Source organism: Phocoena phocoena, chromosome 10, assembly GCF_963924675.1.
Source record: "Phocoena phocoena chromosome 10, mPhoPho1.1, whole genome shotgun sequence".
In the NCBI taxonomy this organism is placed as follows: Eukaryota; Metazoa; Chordata; class Mammalia; order Artiodactyla; family Phocoenidae; genus Phocoena; species Phocoena phocoena.
This window is the reverse complement of record NC_089228.1, coordinates 93,449,790-93,470,995: the sequence shown is the minus strand read 5'-3', so window position 1 is coordinate 93,470,995 and position 21,206 is coordinate 93,449,790. Positions and strand designations below refer to the sequence as shown.

Here is a 21,206-nt window from a genome sequence, read left to right as displayed (position 1 = left end):
CCAATATCTCAATAAAACTGGAAGACCAAAAAGGAAGAAATTCTAACAAGCTACATGGATGAAACTTGAAATTATGTTAAGTGAAATAAGCTAATCACAAAAAGCCAAATACTGTATGATGGCACTTCTAAGAGGTACCTAAAGTAGTCAAATTCATAGAAAGAGAAAGTAGAATGATGGCTGCCAGTGGCAGATATTTGCAAGATCAAACGAGTTTTGGAGACTGGATACACAGCAATGCAAATATACTCAGTAGTAGTGAATTGTACCTAATAATGGTTAAGATGGCAAATTTTATGCTATATGTATCTTACACAATTTTTTAACAATTAAAAACATTTTACGATTTAGGTATATGCTATTTAAAATGGTCTTTCCTCCACTCAATACTAGTTCCAAAGAGAAAAGACTGTGCTTCAGTGCAATGAATAGACACATTACAGACGTTCCTATGGCTGCAAATTTTTCATGTTAAGTCCCCAAATGCACCCCATTTCCCAAAACTACCATACACATAAGTCTAAAGTAAATCTTCCAATGAAGTTCTTTCAACTAAATTCCTAGATTAAAAAAATAAAGATATCAAGCAAACAGTACACCACTGATTAATTTTTACTATATCTCCTTTCATGTTCACTTATGTTCCTCACTCAACAAAACCAAGCAGGAAATTAACGTCAAATTAAGCACTCAGAGAAGGAAAATCCCCAGATTTTGCAACCATAAAAAGAAACCGAATAAAAAGTTAGAAAAGAGAAAGCAAAATGTAGGTATAGGTGATTGTGTCCTAACACAAGCTGATAAGGCGAAGGAGCACACCCTCTACTGTACACATGGCTCCCACTTATCCATCAGATGCCATGTTACGAGGTACAGAAATGCATATAACAACATATGCAACAACAATATATGCATATAACAACATATAACATATGCAACAATATATGCAAACCATATACTTATTTTTATAACAGCTTTATTGAGGTTTGATACACCATAAAATTCATGTTGTTTTTTTTTTTCTTGGCCACACCATGTGGCATGAGGGGATCATAGTTCCCCAACCAGGGATCAAACCTGCGCCCCCTGCAGTGGAAGCTCGAAGTTTTAACCACTGGACTGCCAGGGAAGTCCCAAAATTCATGCTTTTAAAGTGCGTAATTCAGGACTTCCCTGGCGGTCCAGCAGTTAAGACTTCGCCTTCCAATGCAGGAGGTGTGGGTTCGATCCCTGGTTGGGGAGCTAAGATCCCACATGCCTCCCAGCCAAAAAACCAAAACATAAAACAGAAGCAGTATTGTAACAAATTCAATAAAGACTTTAAAAAAGGTCCACATCAAAAAAAAAAAATCTTAAAGTGCATAATTCATCCAAGATGTAGCATACCTCAGTACTTCATTCCTTTTCATGGCTGAATAATATTCCATTGTATGGAGATATGAAATTTTGTTATTCATTCATTGACTAATGAATATCTACACTGTTTTACTTTTTGGCCATTATGAATAATATTGCTTTATGAATGATACTGCTATTATGCACATTTGTGTACAATTTTTTATGTGGACATAAGTTTTCAATTTTCTTGGTGTGAAACTGCTAGGTCACATGGTAATTCTACTTTAACTTTTTGAGAAACTACCAAACTATTTTCCAAGGCAGTGATTTTACAATCCCACCAGCAGAGCATAAGGGTTCCAATTTTTCCACATCACTGCCAACACTTGTTATTGTTTGTCTTTTTGATTATAGCCATGCTAGTGGGTATGAAGCGGTATTTCATCGTGACTTTGGTCTGCACTTCCCTGATGACTAAGGATGAGAATTTTATCATGTGCTTATTGGCCATTTGCCTATCTTTTTTATGGAAATGTCTATTCAAATCCTTTGCCTATTTCTTCACTGGATTATTTGTGTTTTTACTGTTGAGTTATAAAAGTTATTTATACATTCTAGATACAAGTACCTCAATAGATGTATAATTTGCAAATATTTTCTCCCATTCTGTGGACTGTTGTTTCACTTTCTTGATAGTGTTCTTTAAAGAGCAAAAGTTTTTAATTTTGATAAAGTCCAATTTATCTTTTTTCTCTTTGTTACTCATGCTTTTGATGTCATCTAAGAAAATCACGTATTTTAATATTAATCTGCATGTCAAGAGAAATGGATTGGAGAAGAAATGGTAAAAAAAATTAAGAATCAAAGTAAAAAAGAAAAGAAAATTATTGGGGACTCAAATCCAGAATTGATTTTCTTGCAACAAAGAAACCATAATACATGCACGTGATAAAGTTATTGATTAGTAAACACAACAGTGATCAATATGCTCAAAGTCTGAATGGCCTTTGTATTAATCAGTGAAATGCAAAAGCCCCTCCAGGAACACAAATAAGTAAATAATTTCCAATCTCCTTGTTAAGGTAAAATTTAGTTATTTTAAGGTTTCTCTCTATAAGGTTATAAAATACTTTTAGACAACAGTCAGAAGTATAACCTTTTTATTTAAATGAAAACACTCACCTGCTAAGTAATTCTAGTCCAGCAGAGCACTTTGGCAAATATGGAACAGTCCTGCCAAAAGAAACACTTGTTTTATTAAAAACTGCTGCTGATTTAGGCCAACTTAAAAAAAAAAGTTACGTATAATAATTTTGATGCTGTCAATCATAACGTGGAATATTTTTAAATCACTAATGGCAACTGATCTAAACTTTTAGAAAAATGTATTGTTATTCCAAAGTTAATATACTGCAATATACTATCAACCATCAATTTGCCCTATAGATTTTTTTTTTTGGGGGGGGGGGCACGCGGGCTTCTCACTGCTGTGGTCTCTCCCGCCTAGGAGCACAGGCTCCGGACGCGCAGGCTCAGCGGCCATGGCTCACGGGCCCAGCCGCTCCACGGCACGCGGGACCCTCCCGGACCGGGGCACGAACCCGCATCCCCTGCATCGGCAGGTGGACTCTCAACCACTGCGCCACCAGGGAAGCCCTGCCCTACAGATTTTTAGCACACAAGAATAAACACTTTAATAGAATGTTAGCTAACAAGAAAATTTTTTAAAAGCTCCTAATCTCTAGGTTTAAAGTGAAATTTGGTCATGTGCTTTACTTTATTAAAAATGAAAAACTGCACAAATTATACTAGTGTTTTCATATAAAACAGATAACACAGCTAAAGAGGCTCACTTGCCAAGTACTGTTTCATTATCAATTTGCTTCTCAATAATGGAGAACTTTTACTGTGCTCTTAATATACAAATAAAAATGATTAATTGTGATCAAATAGTCATTGACTGTCATGGAGTAAAACAATTACATGTCACCATTTTTCAACCATTTTACAATTTTATCAGAAAAATTTCCAGTGTTACAAAATTTAGAAAGAATCAATAAATTGTTTAGTCAGATGCATTCAACAGATATAAAATCAATTAAAGTAATTATGCTATCATGACTACAACCAAAAGTTGTATGAAATTTAAGTCATAGTAAATTAAATCAGGACAAGCTTACCTGGGTTTGTTTTTTACTTTAGCTTCTCTTGATCTGTCACTTAAAGTCTTCAGCCTATAATTCAACAAGTATAAAATATCGTATTTTTACAGCTTAAGAGATTTCTTTCAAATGCAAATTTCACAGCTCATAAAACTTTGGGTTGGATAAGCTAATTTTTTTTAGCAAGAATTAAGCACCTCTACAGACAACAAATATTTGTTTACTATATATCAGACATCACAAATGGAAAATTTATAGCAAATATTTTTATATTTTTCTTGCCCCAAATCCCTTTTCTAGAAACATTTCCTAAATATGACTGGACTAGAAAACCTCACTACTCTGGCAACATCAGAAAAAAAAAGTGGTCTCCATAGGTGAACTTGATCAGCAACAAAGATATCTAAGCAGCACATTTTTTTTTTTACATCTTTATTGGAGTATAATTGCTTTACAATGGTGTGTTAGTTTCTGCTTTATAACAAAGTGAATCAGTTATACATATACACATGTTCCCATATCTCTTCCCTCTTGCGTCTTAAGCAGCACATTTTTAAGTAGATAACTATGCCAGGCACTAAGTGCCAACATTCTGAGAAATTTTAGCTATTGATAAAAGGCTTTCTAAAATACATTACAAACCTCCTTCATTAAAGAGGTCTTGGTACATTCTATTGAACATTTTCTGATAACTCGGCATCATTATCATGAATACCAGTGACTGCATTTCGTGGCAAAACAGTACTCTCCTTAGATGTTTCTGAACTAGGAATGTCTCTTCATTTACCAACTCGAAACCAATCTAAAGTGGTTTTCTGAGTTTGTTCAGGATCCTACACCTATTTCTTCAAAATTTAAATTTTCCATCTCTACCATTGGTCATCTGGTATCAGCTACCGCTTACTGCTTCTGCTAGCTATTTAACTATAGCAGCCTACTCCCTATTCTATTTGCTTTTTTAAATTATTGGGCTGGGAAACATAAACGGGCTAGAAATACATATGTAAAATAAAATAAATAGGCTCTTCTATATATAAAATATGAAGTTCATAAACTTCTATGTTTTTTCACTTCACCAGCCCAATTTTTACCTACCTTTAACTGTGGACTCTGTATCATATAACAGACTGCCAAAAAGCAAATGCTAAATTATGAGATAATCTCACATAAAATGAGATATCTGGACATGTTCTTCTTAATCTGATTACTTCCACAAATATTCATTTCTAAATAGAGTCTGAAGCATAGGCCACAGTACCCCAGCTAGCTCCACGAAGCATTTGTAAAGCTAGACACAGGTGCTCCTTTCTCAAGACACTTTACTGCACTCAGTCAGAAACTGTCCTAGCATACAAGGTGACTCTCCTATGAATGCCCCAACGCTTTGCTGTGCACAGTTGTATGTGCAAGCCCTGACAGAGGATAACAACTTTTTGGTCAATAATGCGTGGCTTAAAACCAGAAAGGGACTTCTAGTGTCAAGTCATTTTTTTTTAAACAAGTTGCAGTGTCAATTTCATACTAAGATTTTTTTTATATTGTTCTATGCTCTTTTGCCAAAACTATTGATGAGATCAATTCCAATATGATGTTAAAAAGACTTAGCAATCTCTTTAGTACAAAACTATTTGTATATATCTCTCCAGATGAGTTGAATTTACAAAGTCTAACCTGTCCCAGAAAAACAATATAAATTTTCAAGCTTAGCTTGGAAACTAGTAAATCCGGTTTAAACTAAGATTAAGCAACAGCTACAGAAAGGTATTTTAATAGCCATTCAACCATTTCCACTCCAAAAGCTGAGAAAGGCACTTAGTTGTGACATCCGAGGTAGAATTATACTAAGAGAGGCAGACACAGCAGTGCATTATACTCAAAATGATTCTAGTATTATATTCAGTGATTTGGGACAATTCCATATCATTAGGTGTTACAAGGATATTGAAAGCTCACTGCTAAGACCCTCTTTGAACCATTCATTATAGGACCTAGCAAATCTTTAGGTTACTATTTCAAGTATTTATTTCTGAAAAAAATGTTAAATTTCTCAATTGTAAGATATGAAATGTGGGGTTCTCCTCCACACTTCCCCAAAAGAAAGAAAGAAAAAAAAATAGTTTGGAATAAAAGAGAAAGGAGGAAGCTTATAGGGAGCTGAAAATAAAATTGTTGGAAGGTCAGTAAGAGCTTCCCCAGGTGGCTCCTTAACAACCACCTAATTTAAAAATTGGTCTTTAACCAAATGTAATGTGTGGAATTTATCTGATGTGGATTTGAACAAATCAACTGTACAAAGACATTTCTAAGAACCAGGAAATTTGATTATGGACTGGAGAACTGATAATATCAAAGAATTAGTGTTAATTTTGCTAGGTATGATATTGGCATTGCATTTATGTATTTTTTTTTAGAGATGAAAGCTGATGTATGAGAGATGTAAGAGCTTAGTCTGAGGTTTACTTTATAAATAAGGGAGAGACAAAGCAAATGTGGTAGTAGTCGACAACTGTTGAATCTGAATAATGAATATATGGGACTCGCTGTGTTATTCTATTTCTGTATATGTTTAAAACTTTGTAAACAAAGTTTTAATAACAAAAAAGTCTTATATATTCATCTTTTCTCATCACACCTTCTCCATATACATCATCAATATGTCAAAATTCAGAATAAAACTGCTGTAGAAAACAAAGTAGCAAGAACAATGTTGGAAACAGTGAAGAAAGTTCAGGAGAGAAAAAGATAAAATAAGAATAATAGTCAATGTAACACTTTAAGTCGAAAAAAAATAAGGTCAGACCCCCAAAAAAGCAAGACAGTCCTTTCTGAACTATATACTCAAAACACAGAATTCAACTGAAAGTAGCTTTTACCATTTTTATTTGGGGATAACTCTATTTAAGTTTCTCACAGTGAGTCTGTGCTGGAAACAACCCGCTACTAATGTCCCACAATGTCTTGACACACTGAGAAGGAAATACTGATCTGAGTGAAATACCCCAGTTTCCTAAACTATAAAATAGGAGTATTGTACTTACCATAATGACTTGCCACAATAAGTAAAGAAAATATGACTTTGGCAGCAAACTATAATTGTAAATTATAAAACCAATTCAAACAAAAAGTATAATAAAAACTATCTCCAGGGCTTCCCTGGTGGCACAGTGGTTGAGAGTCCGCCTGCCAATGCAGGGGACACGGGTTCGTGCCCCAGTCCGGGAGGATCCCACATGCCGTGGAGCGGCTGGGCCCGTGAGCCATGGCCGCTGGGCCTGCGCGTCTGGAGCCTGTGCTCAGCAACGGGAGAGGCCCCAACAGTGAGAGGCCCGCGTACCACAAAAAAAAAAAAAAAAAAACTATCTCCAAATTTAGTAAAAATTATCACCATCATGAAAGGTAAGAAGCCAAAAAAAAAAAAAATAAAGGTAACAAGCTATGTACATTACAGGGTCAAAGTAAAATAAAGTAGAGGTCCCCCGATGCACCAGTTCCCATAAAAGCCTTCTCCACCGTTCCTAATCTTCTTCACAATCCCGCATACCCCCAGGGAGACGTGAGTGCTGCTGTGTGAGTATATTAATACACAGACTTCTAAGTGAGCCACCTGACAATTATTTTCTACCGGAAGCAACTAATGCACACTTCAGAGTTCAAAGCACTTACCTTCAAATTCATGACACCACAATATTTTATTTTTAGATTGTTGCAAAGACTTACCTTAATTTGACCCCAGCACATTTATTTTTTTAAACTTTACAGAAAATACTAAGATGGAGGCATCTTACTACGAAATGGAGATAACTAGCAAAATTGCTTAGACAAAAAGTTTAAAAAGTAGTTACACAGAATGAGAGGTGGAGCACGACAATGACTGATGAGCAGGAAATGTGCTTTCTGGACCTGACTCGATGGCATGAGGGAACTTGACGGCATTCCATTTATCCTCACTTCAATTTCCTACTCATCTAACCCCATCAGCTATTATGAAAGGTGAGGATGGCTGCTTTAAAACACCACAAAATGTATTAATTACCATATTTTGTCCTTTAAGGCTCATTTTCATGTCTCCATTATTCCAACTTTAAATTCTGTTTATGAATAAAAATCCAATCTATTATATTTTTCCATTAATGTTTATCATTTTTTCTTTCTTTTCTAAAGCCAAGATCAGGAAACACGAAAGCATTAACCACACCTAAGAGTGCACATGACCCCAAAGCTCTAAAGGCTGAGAGATTCACACAAAAGCCAGAAACTCAGGAAGAGGAGAGAGGACTATACCCTATCTCTATCCTAATCACCCCCAGACACACCACTTCGGTCCTGACCTCTCTCCTGAGTGTTTCATAAATTTCCAGCTGCTTCTTGGACCTCACAGCACATTCACTGTCAACTGCTCCTTCTCTCTCAAAACTACTCAACTTCTCTCCTGTTGGTAAATGACATCATTATCTAAGATACTGCAAAATTAACATCCTCAATTTCTCCACCTTTTTCACTTCCTAGTCTCACATTTATGAAATCGACCAGTGCCTGTCATGTCAGGACTATTCCCTCCTTCAATTTCTATTCTTTCTCGCCTGCCCCCTAATTATAGCCTTCTTAATACTCTCCCTGTTCCCCATCTCTAAACCTCCCATCACATCGCCTCCCAAATTATTCTTCCAGAAATATAGGTAGGCTCAGGCTGCTCCCCTCCACAAAAACCTTCAGAAGATTCAGAAGATTCAGTCAACCTAAAAATAAGCAAGACCACCCTATATAAGATAGCAACCCCCCACCCCAAAACCCCTTAACCTGCTTTATTTTTAGCGACAGTACTTATGACCTTCTAGATATTCTGCCTCCTGCCAGTAGAATGAGTGCAGGGACGTTATCTGCTGTCCGGTGTATGCATTCTCCACTGTAACCCCAGTGCCTGTCAACGCGTAAGCACTCAATAAATATTTCATAAATGAATTAATTTAGCAAAGCACTGAAGACCCTCTATTATCAGACACTAAACTTCCTTTCTAGGTTCCTCTCCCACAAGAGCGTCATCTCTGAAATCCCTCACCCAAATCTATCCTCCTCATTCTTCAAGGCCCAGTCTAGAATCCACCTCCTCTTTGAAGCCTTCCATAATGCATCTGAACTAATGACTCTTTCCTCTGGGCTCAAAAACCACATCACTTCCATCTTTCACATTCAGTTCCTTCTGCTTTGCTTTATGTTACCACCAGTCTAGGGCATCCAGAGGGCAGAAACGGTTTTAGTTAACTTTGTAGCCCCAAGATCTAGTCCAATATATAGACGCTGGCAAAGAGCAGGCAAAACTGAGCCTGTGGCCTCTTAAATCTTTTTTTTTTTTTTTAAGAAATGAAAAAAGCTTCTATGATAAAGAAGACTGAGTTCCTAGCCTAGTGTTTGCCACTTGGTAGGAACTCAGTAAATGTTTATTAAGTCAAGTTGAATATTGAGATTTTTTTTCCTGCTAAAGGTAAGTAATCATGGAAGAGTCAACATTTTAGGCAAAACCTCACCATTTTACCACACTGTGAATTACAATGTTAGCTCCTCTCCTTTGAGGTTTTGATACTACAGGAGGGAAGAAGAGGAAATGAATGCAGTGGGCAGGGCTGGACGTCAGGGCAGAGGTGGCTTTGAGGAGGAAGCACCCACTATCTAGTTGCAACACTTGTATCCATATCCAAAAGCACCCAGAGCATTACAGACAGGAAACGCCAGGCAGTGACAGGCAGCTGCAAACCCTTGGTAGATCTGATTGTCAGTTTCCTGAAGGGTTTTACACGCCTGCAGACTTCAGTCCTGAGGTCGTGGGTCACAACTGCTCAGAAGGTAAAAAATCAAAGACCAGAGTGGATTTGAAGTAAATGCTTCGGTGGGTCCAAAAGTCTCCCTCAGAGCTCAAGCCAGTCCCTAAAAAGTGGATGTCCTGTGTGAACTCTCCGAAAGGCTCCTAGAGCTCCGAGGGAGTTAAATCAGATGAGGATTCATGTAGGTGTGGGGGAAAGAGCGAAGCTGGGAGGCAGTCCCCTCCCGTGGCCTTTGGACTAGCTGGCCACCTAGTTAGGCCAGAAAGAAAGCAACATTATTTCTAGGTTTATCTCGATTTTGACATAGCTATTATTATGAATAAAAAATTAAAAATTACAAGAAAGATCACGAGTCCATGGACGATTTACAGTCCCTTGAAGGCCAGCAGCAATCTTTCCATGGCCCTCAAGCTTCATTTTTTCTAAGTTTGAATGGAAAGTTGAAATTTTTTATGTCCATCAAATATGCTTTAATCACTAATGTGACATTCTCTTACAGGCTGATAAAGAAAATTCCTATTTTACTTAAAAAAAAAAATTGCCTACATTCCAGCTCCAGATATACGAATTTCAGAAACTGAAAATGAGCAGAAAAGCCCTGAGGAGAGGCCGCTGCTATGGGCTGCTGAGAAGATCCACGTGAAGGAGCTTAGGAAAGCACCGGGCCTTTCTTCTACTGAGCTCCTGGGGCAACCCAAACAGATGAAGTTTCCAATTATTTTGTAAGCCAGCTGCTCTGGCTTCTGCGGGCACTAACAGCAAGTTCTAAAGGCATGCCAGGTCCAGTTGGGTAGTTTTGAGAGGTAGGGCCATGTTGCTTTCATCCCTGAATCCCTCAGTGCCTTCATGCAATATATACATGAAGCTGTGTTTAATGTCACCTTTTCTCAGCCTGGCAAAATATTCAAAAATACGTTGATCTTAGGCTGAATATGAAACAGTTTACTAAAAGGAATTACATGGATTTTTTCTTGTTAAGAATCGCCTAGGAGAGCACCTCAATACATAAGGCAACTGCTAAGGGCTATAAAAGAGGAAATCGACAGTAACAAAATACTATTGCGGGACTTTAACACCTCACTTACACAAATGGACAGATTATCCAAAATGAAAATAAATAAGGAAACAGAAGCTTTAAATGACACAATAGACCAGACAGATTTAATAGATATTTATAGGACATTCCATCCAAAACCAGCAGATTACACTTTCTTCTCAAGTGCACACAGAACATTCTCCAGGATAGATCACATCTTGGGTCACAAATCAAGCCTCAGTAAATTTAAGAAAATTGAAGTTATATCAAGTATCTTTTCTGACCACAACGCTATGAGATTAGAAATAAATTACAGGGAAAAAAACGTAAAACTCACAAACACATGGAGGCTGAACAATACGTAATTAAATAAACAAGAGATCCCTGAAGAAATCAAAGAGGAAATCAAAAAATACCTAGAGACAAATGACAATGAAAACATGATGATCCAAAACCTATGGGATGCAGCAAAAGCAGTTCTAAGACGGAAGTTTACAGCTATGCAAGCCTACCTCAAGAAACAAGAAAAATCTCAAATAAACAATCTAACCTTACACCTAAAGGAACTAGAGAAAGAACAACAAACAAACCCCGAAGTTAGCAAAAAAAAGAAATCATAAGGATCAGAGCAGATATAAATGAAATACTAGCAAAGATCAATAAAACTAAAAGCTGGTTCTTTGAGAAGATAAACAAAATTGATAAACCATTACCAGACTCCTCAAGAGGGAGAGGACTCAAATCAATAAAATTAGAAATGAAAAAGGAGAAGTTACGACAGACACCACAGAAAAACAAAGCATTCTAAGAGACTACTACAAGCAACTCTATGCCAATAAAATGGACAACCTGGAAGAAATGGACAAATTCTTAGAAAGGTATAACCTTCCAAGAATGAACCAGGAAGAAACAGAAAATATGAACAGACCAATCACAAGTAATGAAATTGAAACTGTGATTAAAAATCTTCCAACAAACAAAAGTCCAAGACCAGATGGCTTCACAAGTGAATTCTATCAAACATTTAGAGAAGAGCTAACACCCATCCTTCTCAAACTCCTCCAAAAAATTACAGAGGAAGGAACACTTCCAAACTCATTCTATGAGGCCACCATCACCCCGATACCAAAACCAGACAAATATATTACCAAAAAAGAAAACTACAGACCAATATCACTGATGAACATAGATGCAAAAATTCTCAACAAAATACTAGCAAACAGAATCCAACAACACATTAAAAGGATCATACATCACGATCAAGTGGGATTCATCCCAGGGATACAAGGATTCTTCAATATACGCAAATCAATCAATGTGATATACCATATTAACAAACTGAAGAATAAAAACCATATGATCATCTCTACAGATGCAGAAAAAGCTTTTGACAAAATTCAACACCCATTTATGATAAAAACTCTCCAGAAAGTGGGCATAGAGAGAACCTACCTCAACATAATAAAGGCCATATATGACAAACCCACAGCAAACATCATTCTCAATGGTGAAAAACTGAAAGCATTTCCTCTAAGATCAGGAACAAGACAAGGATGTCCACTCTCACCACTATTATTCAACACAGTTTTGGAAGTCCTAGCCACGGCAATCAGAGAAGAAAAAGAAATAAAAGGAATACAAATTGGAAAAGAAGAAGTAAACCTGGCACTGTTTGCAGATGACATGATACTATACATAGAGAATCCTAAAAATGCCACCAGAAAACTACTAGAGCTAATCAATGAATCTGGTAAAGTTGCAGGATACAAAATTAATGCACAGAAATCTCTTGCATTCCTATACACTAATGATGAAAAATTTGAAAGAGAAATTATGGAAACACTCCCATTTACCATTGCAACAAAAAGAATAAAATACTTAGGAATAAACCTACCTAGGGAAACAAAAGACCTGTATGCAGAAAACTATAAGACACTGATGAAAGAAATTAAAGATGATATCAACAGATGGAGAGATATACCATGTTCTTAGATTGGAAGAATCAATATTGTGAAAATGACTATACTACCCAAAGCAATCTAGAGATTCAATGCAATCCCTATCAAATTACCAATGGCATTTTTTACAGAACTAGAACAAATCATCTTAAAATTTGTATGGAGACATAAAAGACCCCGAATAGCCAAAGCAGTCTTGAGGGAAAAAAACGGAGCTGGAGGAATCAGACGCCCTGACTTCAGACTATACTACAAAGCTACAGTAATCAAGACAATATGGTACTGGCACAAAAACAGGAACATAGATCAATGGAACAAGATAGAAAGCCCAGAGATAAACCTATGGTCCATGCACCTATGGTCAACTAATCTATGACAAAGGAGACAAAGATATACAATGGAGAAAAGACAGTCTCTTCAATAAGTGGTGCTGGGAAAACTGGATAGCTACATGTAAAAGAATGAAGTTAGAAAACTCCCTAACAGCATACACAAAAATAAACTCAAAATGGATTCGAAATCTAAATGTAAGACCGGACACTATAAAACTCTTAGAGGAAAACATAGGCAGAACACTCTTTGACATAAATCACAGCAAGATCTTTTTTGACCCACCTCCTAGAGTAATGGAAATAAAAACAAAAATAAACAAATGGGACTTAATGAAACTTCAAAGCTTTTGCACAGCAAAGGAAACCATAAACAAGACGAAAAGACAACCCTCAGAATGGGAGAAAATATTTGCAAATGAATCAATGGACAAAGGACTAATCTCCAAAATATATAAACATCTCATGCAGCTCAATATTAAAGAAACAAACAACCCAATCCAAAAATGGGCAGAAGACCTAAACAGACATTTCTCCAAAGAAGACGTATAGATGGCCAAGAAGCACATGAAAAGCTACTCAACGTCACTCATTATTAGAGAAATGCAAATCAAAACTACAATGAGGTATCACCTCACACCAGTTAGAATGGGCATCATCAGAAAAGCTACAAACAACAAATGCTGGAGAGGGTGTGGAGAAAAGGGAACCCTCTTGCCCTGCTGGTAGGAATGTAAATTGATACAGCCACTATGGAGAACAGTATGGAGGTTCCTTAAAAAACTAAAAATAGAATTACCATATGATCCAGCAATCCCACTACTGGGCATATACCCAGAGAAAACCATAATTCAAAAAGACACATGCACCCCAATGTTCATTGCAGCACTATTTACAATAGCCAGGTCATGGAAGCAACCTAAATGCCCATTGACAGACAAATGGATAAAGAAGTTGTGGTACATACATACAACGGAATATTACTCAGCCATAAAAAGGAACGAAATTGAGTCATTTGTTGAGATGTGGATGCATCTAGAGACTGTCATACAGAGTGAAGTAAGTCAGAAAGAGAAAAACAAATATCGTATATTAACGCATGTATGTGGAACCTAGAAAAATGGTACAGATGAACCGGTTTGCAGGGCAGAAGTTGAGACACAGATGTAGAGAACAAATGTATGGACACCAAGGGGGGAAAACCACGGTGAGGTGGGGATGGTGGTGTGCTGAATTGAGTGATTGGGACTGACATGTATACACTGATGTGTATAAAATTGATGACTAATAAGAACCTGCAGTATAAACAAACAAAAAACTAATACTAAACTTTCTTTGGGTTATTTCTATGAAAATGTTAATATAAATGTTTCAGACATCACATGAAATTTCTAAAAATCTTATATGTTCTGGTATAATGTTGTAAGTCATAATTCTAGGTATTACTTTAAAATGTATATCTCAGAAATAACTAAATTTCCTTGTCAATTGCATTATTATGAACTTTCATCAAATCTTTAACCGTGGTCATTTGTAAGTCTTTTGTCATTTACAGACAGTTCTGGGTGTACTCTGATGCTTTTGCAAAAATGTTCCTGTAAAAGGGTTTCATCTTCAAGGAATTCATGGAAAAGACTCTGACAAGTACAGGTTTCTGGTAACTGACTGTACTGCTGAACTGAATAAATAAGCATTTTCAGAACTCTAATGGAAAACTGATGAATTCATAAAAGTGCTAACAAAAAATCAAGATAAAAAAATTAATTACATGGGACTGAGTGAACTGATGAGGATGATTATAATTTTTGTGACTGTTTGAATAAAAAAAATTAAAAAAAAGAATCGCCTAGGAATTGGTGGACCTGACAAAGGTGAACATCAGAGTTTAAAGGTGCCAGTCACAGACATCCCTTGAAGATGAGTTATTTCTCTGCCAGGTGACAGGCTAATGGCACACACTGACAGTCCAGTGCTTTGTCAGCTGAAAATGACCTGTACAAGGAAGCCAATGAAGGGCCTAAACGGAATGAAAGCCCTCTCAGGATGTCTAATCCCAAACTGCCCCAGTTTATGGCATCTTCAAGAGGTAAGGTCCGTTTCCAAGGCGTTCTACCCTCAACCCTCTACCTATCTAAACTCAGGTTTTCCAGCTCTCTCAGGAAGGTTTGGGTCCAGAATCTATATTCCTTGGTAAGCTGAACCTTCTCAAGCCAATGTCAGGAGAATGAATGGGTTCAAAGGCAACCACATGACCTAGGGAGTTACCATAGTTGTAACTCCCAAAAGATAGACTGTTTCGCCATCAAGGAATTCCTTGAGGTGATGACAACAGGGCTGTCCCAGATGTGTTTATCTGTGATCATTCTCACGCTATCATTCCAGCATTATACCCCAATTTTTCAATACAATAATTTACGTTCTGAAAGGAAGTTACTTTTTAAATTTAAAGGGGGGGAGGAAATGCAAGTGTGCAAGCACAGCATCAGTGAATGACTGCTACAGCATCTACAACTAATATTCTTAAGGACACCAAACCAAGATTACCAAAAATGCTTTACATGTAAGTGTGCAAGTATTTGACAGTTTGTTACTATGCAGCACCCAAGAGGCAAACAATATAAACATTTTTGTCCCATAAAATTTTAGCTAACATCTTTCTCATTAGAAATTTAAAATATGATGGAGAGGCCCTCATATTCAGAGCATTCTCCAAAGGATTCGTAATCTAAAGGTGACAGACAAATCCTTTATCAAAGTGACACCCTTTCTAAAGTAATGGAAAAACTAAAATGAATTAAGCACTAAATAACAATAGTGACATAGTGTGACTGCGCTGTTTTACATGTTAATTCATTCATCCTCACAATAACCCTATGAGTACCATCTTCACCCTCGTTGTCCAGTCGTGGAAACTGAGGCAGAGAAACTTGCAGAAACACGTTGCGAGTTTCTGGCGTTAAAGTCTATGCCCGCGGTTCCCAGAGTTTGCCGCACACAGGAATCACCTGGGGGTCTTTAAAACCCCATCGCCAGTCTGATGTAATTAGTGTTGTTTGCGACCCAGGCATCAAGATGGTTAAAGGTTCCCAGGTGATTCTAAGCAAAGTTCGGGAACCGCTTGGGCCGTGTGCGCTTCACCACTAGGCATTAATAGTACTGCCATAGTTCTGTTGTTTCTGTGGCCCTAGAGTTTCTTCACTGAGGCGTTAAACCCGAGGCAAAGGTAGAGAGAGAAAGCAAAAGGGAAAGAGGCACCAAGCCTTGGCAAAGGTTCAGCGAGCGAACCGAGCGCGAGGTTGGACAGGACGCGCGGCCGGGCCCCGGTGGGTGACGGCTGCCGCGCCCGCGTCCTCCGGCCTGGGGAGGGGCGGCGGTCCGGCTGCAGGCGGGGCCGCAGAAGCTCCGAGGCCCGAGAGGGCAGGGGTCTCGGCGGCGTGGGAGGGGGCTCAGGGTCACCGTCCCCCCGGGGCAGAGGAGCAGGGAGGCGCGCTCGCCCCTCACAAGACACACCCCTGGGCCGGCCAGGGCTGCCAGGAGGGGGTTGCACGATCCCCGGCGCGCCCGCAGCCTTCCCGACCCCCTTCCGGGCCCGGGGCGCGGGTCAGAGCCTGCCCAGTGGGACCTAAGTTACTTTGTGCGGCCGGACAGACGCCGGAAAGTTCGTTACTTTCCTCGATCTGGCTGGGACGGGAGGTGAGGGGCGGGGGGGGAGTGGGGGGAGAGGGAGGGAGAGAGACCTGACCGGGGTGCGCGGAGGCCGCGTCCCAGTGCCCCCCGCTCCTCGGCCCGGCCCACGGGTTCCCTTTCCGTCCCCCACCGTGTACCTACCCGGAGGTGAAATCCTGCTGCACGCTCAGCAGCCGCTCGCGCAGGGTCTCCAGCATCATCGCCGCTGCCGCCGCCGCCCTTAGTCCCGCGTAGACACCGCGCCACACCTGTCACGGCGCGCCCGCACTCTCGCAGCCGGCCCCGCCCCCGGCCCGCTCTCGCCTCCGCGCCGCGGCCCCTTCCGCGTTCCCGCCCCGCTCGCGCGCTCCCGCCCCGCCCCCGCCGCGCCCAGGCTCGCGCAGCCGCAGTGGGCCCCGCCGGGCTCGGGCTACGGAAAAAGGGCGGTCCTTCTCTCCTAGTCGAGAAACTGAGCGGCTCGGATGCTTTTTCCTAGCCCAAAGCCAGGCCCTCTCCTTTTCCTCTTTAAAATTGAAGTGGCCACGTGAAAGAATGCTTTAAAACCAGCGCTTCTTTGAGTGAGTGCAGCGTTTGTTTTCACAGTTTGGAAGAGAGATTGATCAATTTCTTACATAGCGTGCACCTCCCCTGTAGCAAACACTTTCGTGGACTCTGGTTCCAGGATCTGACCCCGCTGGCTTTGACCTTGGATGAGCAAATTAACCATTCTAAGCCTCGGTTTCTTCATTGATAAAGTGGCAAAAATCAACTGTTCCGACATCTTTACTTTCCATTCTCTTTTCAACCTACCCCATCAAGCTTTTGTGCCCTTCATACCAAAGGAGGTGGCCTTTGTCGAGTCACCAGTACCGCCATGTTGCCGACACCATTTGTTACTTACCTGCCCTGATTTTTTTCTCGACCTCTCGGTGGCTCTCAAGCAATTCCTTATCCCATTCTCAAGACACGTTCTTCTCTTTCTTTCAAGCACTCCATTCATGCACTCTCCCTTCCTGTCCACTCCTCCTCCTACTTCAGCAGCTGCTCCCAAGGCCACATTTGCAGGCTCCTGCTCTTCTCCATGTATGGCCCTCTCCTAGGTTATTCTATCCATTACGATGCTGTAAATTCTATTGAGGCACCGGTGACGCCCAAATCTCCATCTTCAGCCCTGTCCTCCCTCCCCCTCCTTCAATTCATACCAGTTGCTTACTCCACCTGTATCCAACAGGCATCTCAAACCCAAAATACCAAAAATTGAAAGTTTTATTGCAAACTCACTTTCGAACCTAATCCCAATCTCTTCCATTTCAGTAAGTGGCACCACCATACACCAAGTTGCTCAAGTTAAGCCACCTGAAATTACCATTTCCTATTTTCCCCACCTGCTGAATATTAATTCATCAAGTCCAATCAACTCTATTTCTAAAGTATTGCTAGAACCTGCTCCTCTTTTCACTATAATCACCCTGGTCCAAGGAACCATCATCTTTCACCAGGAATACTGACAAGTCTCCTTACTCTACTCTTTTGCCATGCACACACCTGTAACTCATCCTTGATACAGCAGCCAAGAGAATTATTTAAAAGAGCAATCATATTGTGTTGCTTTCCTGCATTAAATCCTTCTGTGCCCTTAGAAAAAAAGTCAAACTCCTTACTCGGCTTATGAAGTCCTAAAATTTGAACGCTTCCTGACACTCTATCCAAAGTAAGTACTACTCACCTATCATTCCTTGACATTTAAGCCATAGTAACCTTTGGTATGTTGTGTGTTCCCTGAAAATCCTGGATTCATTTCCTTGAGGCCTGTTCACAACCTTTTCTCCAAATTGTCCTATGGCTGGCTCCTTTGTGGCATTCAGATCTCAGCTTAAACATCATCCGCTCAGGTAGATCTTCCCTGATCATTCCAGTTACCGGCCCAATCACTTCCTATACACTCTGTTTTTCAACTTAGTACATAACACTGTCTGATAATTTATTTAATAATTGTTTAAGAAAAAGTTGTTTATTTATTTGCTTACACATTTATTTTAAAACCAGCTCTGAGACTAGGCTGAGGTGGGCAAGGCATTCACCTCAGGTGTAAAACTTAAGGGGAAGCCAAAACCCTTAGTAATCAAGATGAATAATATTTTAATGCAATATTCAAAAAACTTTAAATTAATGAAAAATTTTGTGATGAACAAAATTTTAAGTTTTAAGACAGACAGGATCTGTCTTTATTTTAAAGACTGTGCCAGTGGTAAAGAATCCATCCTGCAATGCAAAGGACGCAGGTTCGATCCCTGGTCAGGGAACTAAGATCCCACATGCTGAGGGACAACTAGCCCACGCGCCACAACTACTGAGCTTGTGTGCCTCAACTAGAGAGAGAAAACCCGCACGCCACATCTAGAGAGAAGGCCAAGCGCTGCAGCGGAAGATCTCTTGTGCCACAACTAAAGACCCGACACAGCCAAAAATTAAAAAAAACAGAAGACAGGATATGATAGGGCTGGGATTGAATGAGTCAAACGAGATGAGCTGTGTGAGGATAGGCTTTTCCTGGCAGAGCAGAAGTGACTATTCTGATTAGTGATCTAGAGCAGGGGTCCCCAACCCCCGGGCCTCGGACTGGTACCGGTCTGAGCCCTGTTAGGAACCAGGCCGCAAAGCAGGAGGTCAGCAGCAGGTGAGTTGCCCCCAGTCCATGGAAAAATTGTCTTCCACGAAACTGGTCCCTGGTGCCAAAAAACGTTGGGGATCACTGATCTAGGGAATAAGGAGCCTGGCCCCATCCTTTCTTCTTTCCCTTGGGTGCAAACATCCAGTAAAGAACAGCCATTCTACTCCATAAGGACAGGCTGCCAGGTGAGCAGGCTGCAGTGACCCAGTGCTTTCTGTGACTGGGTGGGCAAGTTTTAACCTGAGGTACAGTAATAGGAGTTCTGCTTGCCCATGAACATAAGTTATGTGCTTCATCACCCTTCCCAGAAACGAAAGTGATGTTTTGGGTGCTTTATGCTGACTTTCTTATTTCTTAGTAGGTTGAGACAAGTTGGTTTAGAGGGGTGCTGTTTATTGGGTCTTTTTCCACCACCCGGAAACAGTACCTGGTACAGAGTAAGCGATCAAATGATCAGGTCTACAGAGACAGATCCCTCACTGTCTAGTAGATGTGGAAACCACATGTACTGAGAAGTAATAAATCTTTTTCATTGTTTTCAATTGAAATAAACTCCTCTGCTCATATGTTTTCAATTTACTAAGTTTCATACATTCCAGTAAAGTACCAAATCAGATCAAAAAGTGTATGCCTGTCACTAGAAAATAGATTTACTTGTGCCCAATCATTTTTATCTTGACCATTGCATTGTTCATTAGTCTATGGCATGTTTGTCCTTCGTTTTGAGGTGTTTTATGAACATTCTTAACCCCATGTCTGATAAACCCCAAAACAGTAACAGTTTTAAAAGTGCTAATAAGAAGAGATAATTACAAGGAAACAAAAGTAAATTGTAAAAATGAAAGTAAAGAGAAAGAAAATGACTACTGTTGCACCTGAGTTGTTTTGTAGGAATGATTAAGGACCAAGAGTTGAAACATGCGACACGTTGTGTCAATTTAAGTAACAGTAATCGGCCAGAAACTAGGAAGACTGACGGGCAAAATGAAAAAAAAAAGTTTTGAACCAGCATCAATAGTGGAGGCTACTGACCTAATCTTAATTCAGCAATTGGTTGAGAGTTGATTTGAGAACATAATAGCTAAGCAGGGAGAAGCCTGTGATGATAAAACATTTGGGGCAAAAGCACCAAAGCTGCTTAAGAAGCTCCCTCTGGTGGTGCTGCCCTGGAGCAGCCGCAGCAGCATCACCTGGGAGCTTGTTGCAAATGCGGAATCTCAGGCCCCACCCAGACCTACTGAATCAGAATCTGAATCTGAACAAGATCCCCAGGTGACTCATATTCATTTAACATGTGAGAAGCACTGCTCTAGGACACTCGCTAAGGAAAGGGGTTTCCTTGTCTCAGCGGATTTTTACAGTAGATAAGGTGATGAATGAGGATTTGGTGGAATTGGAACCAAAGAAAAGATGCTATTAAAGAAGAAGCCATAGGACCCAGATTTCATACCACTTTTTTGGCACAGATCTTTTAGAGTAATTGGAAAGGCACTACTGCCATTTGAGTTACAGGAATCTAACAGATTTGTAAAGGCATCTACGTGTTGTTATTAACTTATTTATAATTTTAAAAAACCAAGATTTTTGATATCTTTAAGAATTTAAAGATGCCAGAAGAAAGAAACCAATTAAAAGCTGTAAATGTTTCTTGTGAAACAATGAGTCCTTCTAAGAATAAAGTAAGCTAAATAAAGCTGGAAGGTAACATCAGCATGGCATTTTGAAAAGGAAAACAGACGGGAACCTGAGAGGTGGAGGAGGGGAATTCCAACACGCAGAGCAAAGATGAGAGCCCAGCTGAAGAACACAGAAGAAGAGGGTATTGGGGGAGCAGGCTGAGGTGAGGTGGGAATCAAAGTCTGAAGACAGAAGCTAACAGACCAAGAAGGCAAGCAGTGTGTGGAGTGACACTCCCAGCAGTTGGGAAAGAATATTTTCAACATGAACCACATTGAGAGAACAGTGAGAGGCAGCTCAGCTGCATCTATTTGTTTTGAAATTTTATCACACTATAATAAAATGTAATCAGGCACCTAACCTCGTCTTTTTGCTCAGATGGAGAAAAGAAAGGTACTACACAGTGCATTAGAGGAGGAAACCTCTTTTATTTTTCGTTAATCTATGTATGGATCTATATGATCTATGAAATATTCATAAAAAACCAAGTGACTCCATTCATTAAAATGTAGGGACCCTACATGAATAGAGGAGACCACAAATAAATGGTTTT

General features: G+C 39.6%; 1 protein-coding gene across 1 annotated transcript in view; it reads right to left on the bottom strand.

Annotated features, from left to right (window-relative positions):
* The window catches only part of DTNBP1 (dystrobrevin binding protein 1), a 120,527-nt gene extending 103,865 nt beyond the window's left edge, over positions 1-16,662 (bottom strand). Inside the window, exons 1-3 of the mRNA XM_065885278.1 lie at positions 16,468-16,662; positions 3,519-3,572; positions 2,521-2,571 (exon numbers count right to left, since the gene is read on the bottom strand). Of these exons, the coding sequence (XP_065741350.1) occupies positions 2,521-2,571; positions 3,519-3,572; positions 16,468-16,526 (164 nt within the window). The 5' untranslated portion in view covers positions 16,527-16,662. The remainder of the gene's footprint in view (positions 1-2,520; positions 2,572-3,518; positions 3,573-16,467) is intronic.
* Between the last annotated feature and the right edge of the window lie 4,544 nt (positions 16,663-21,206).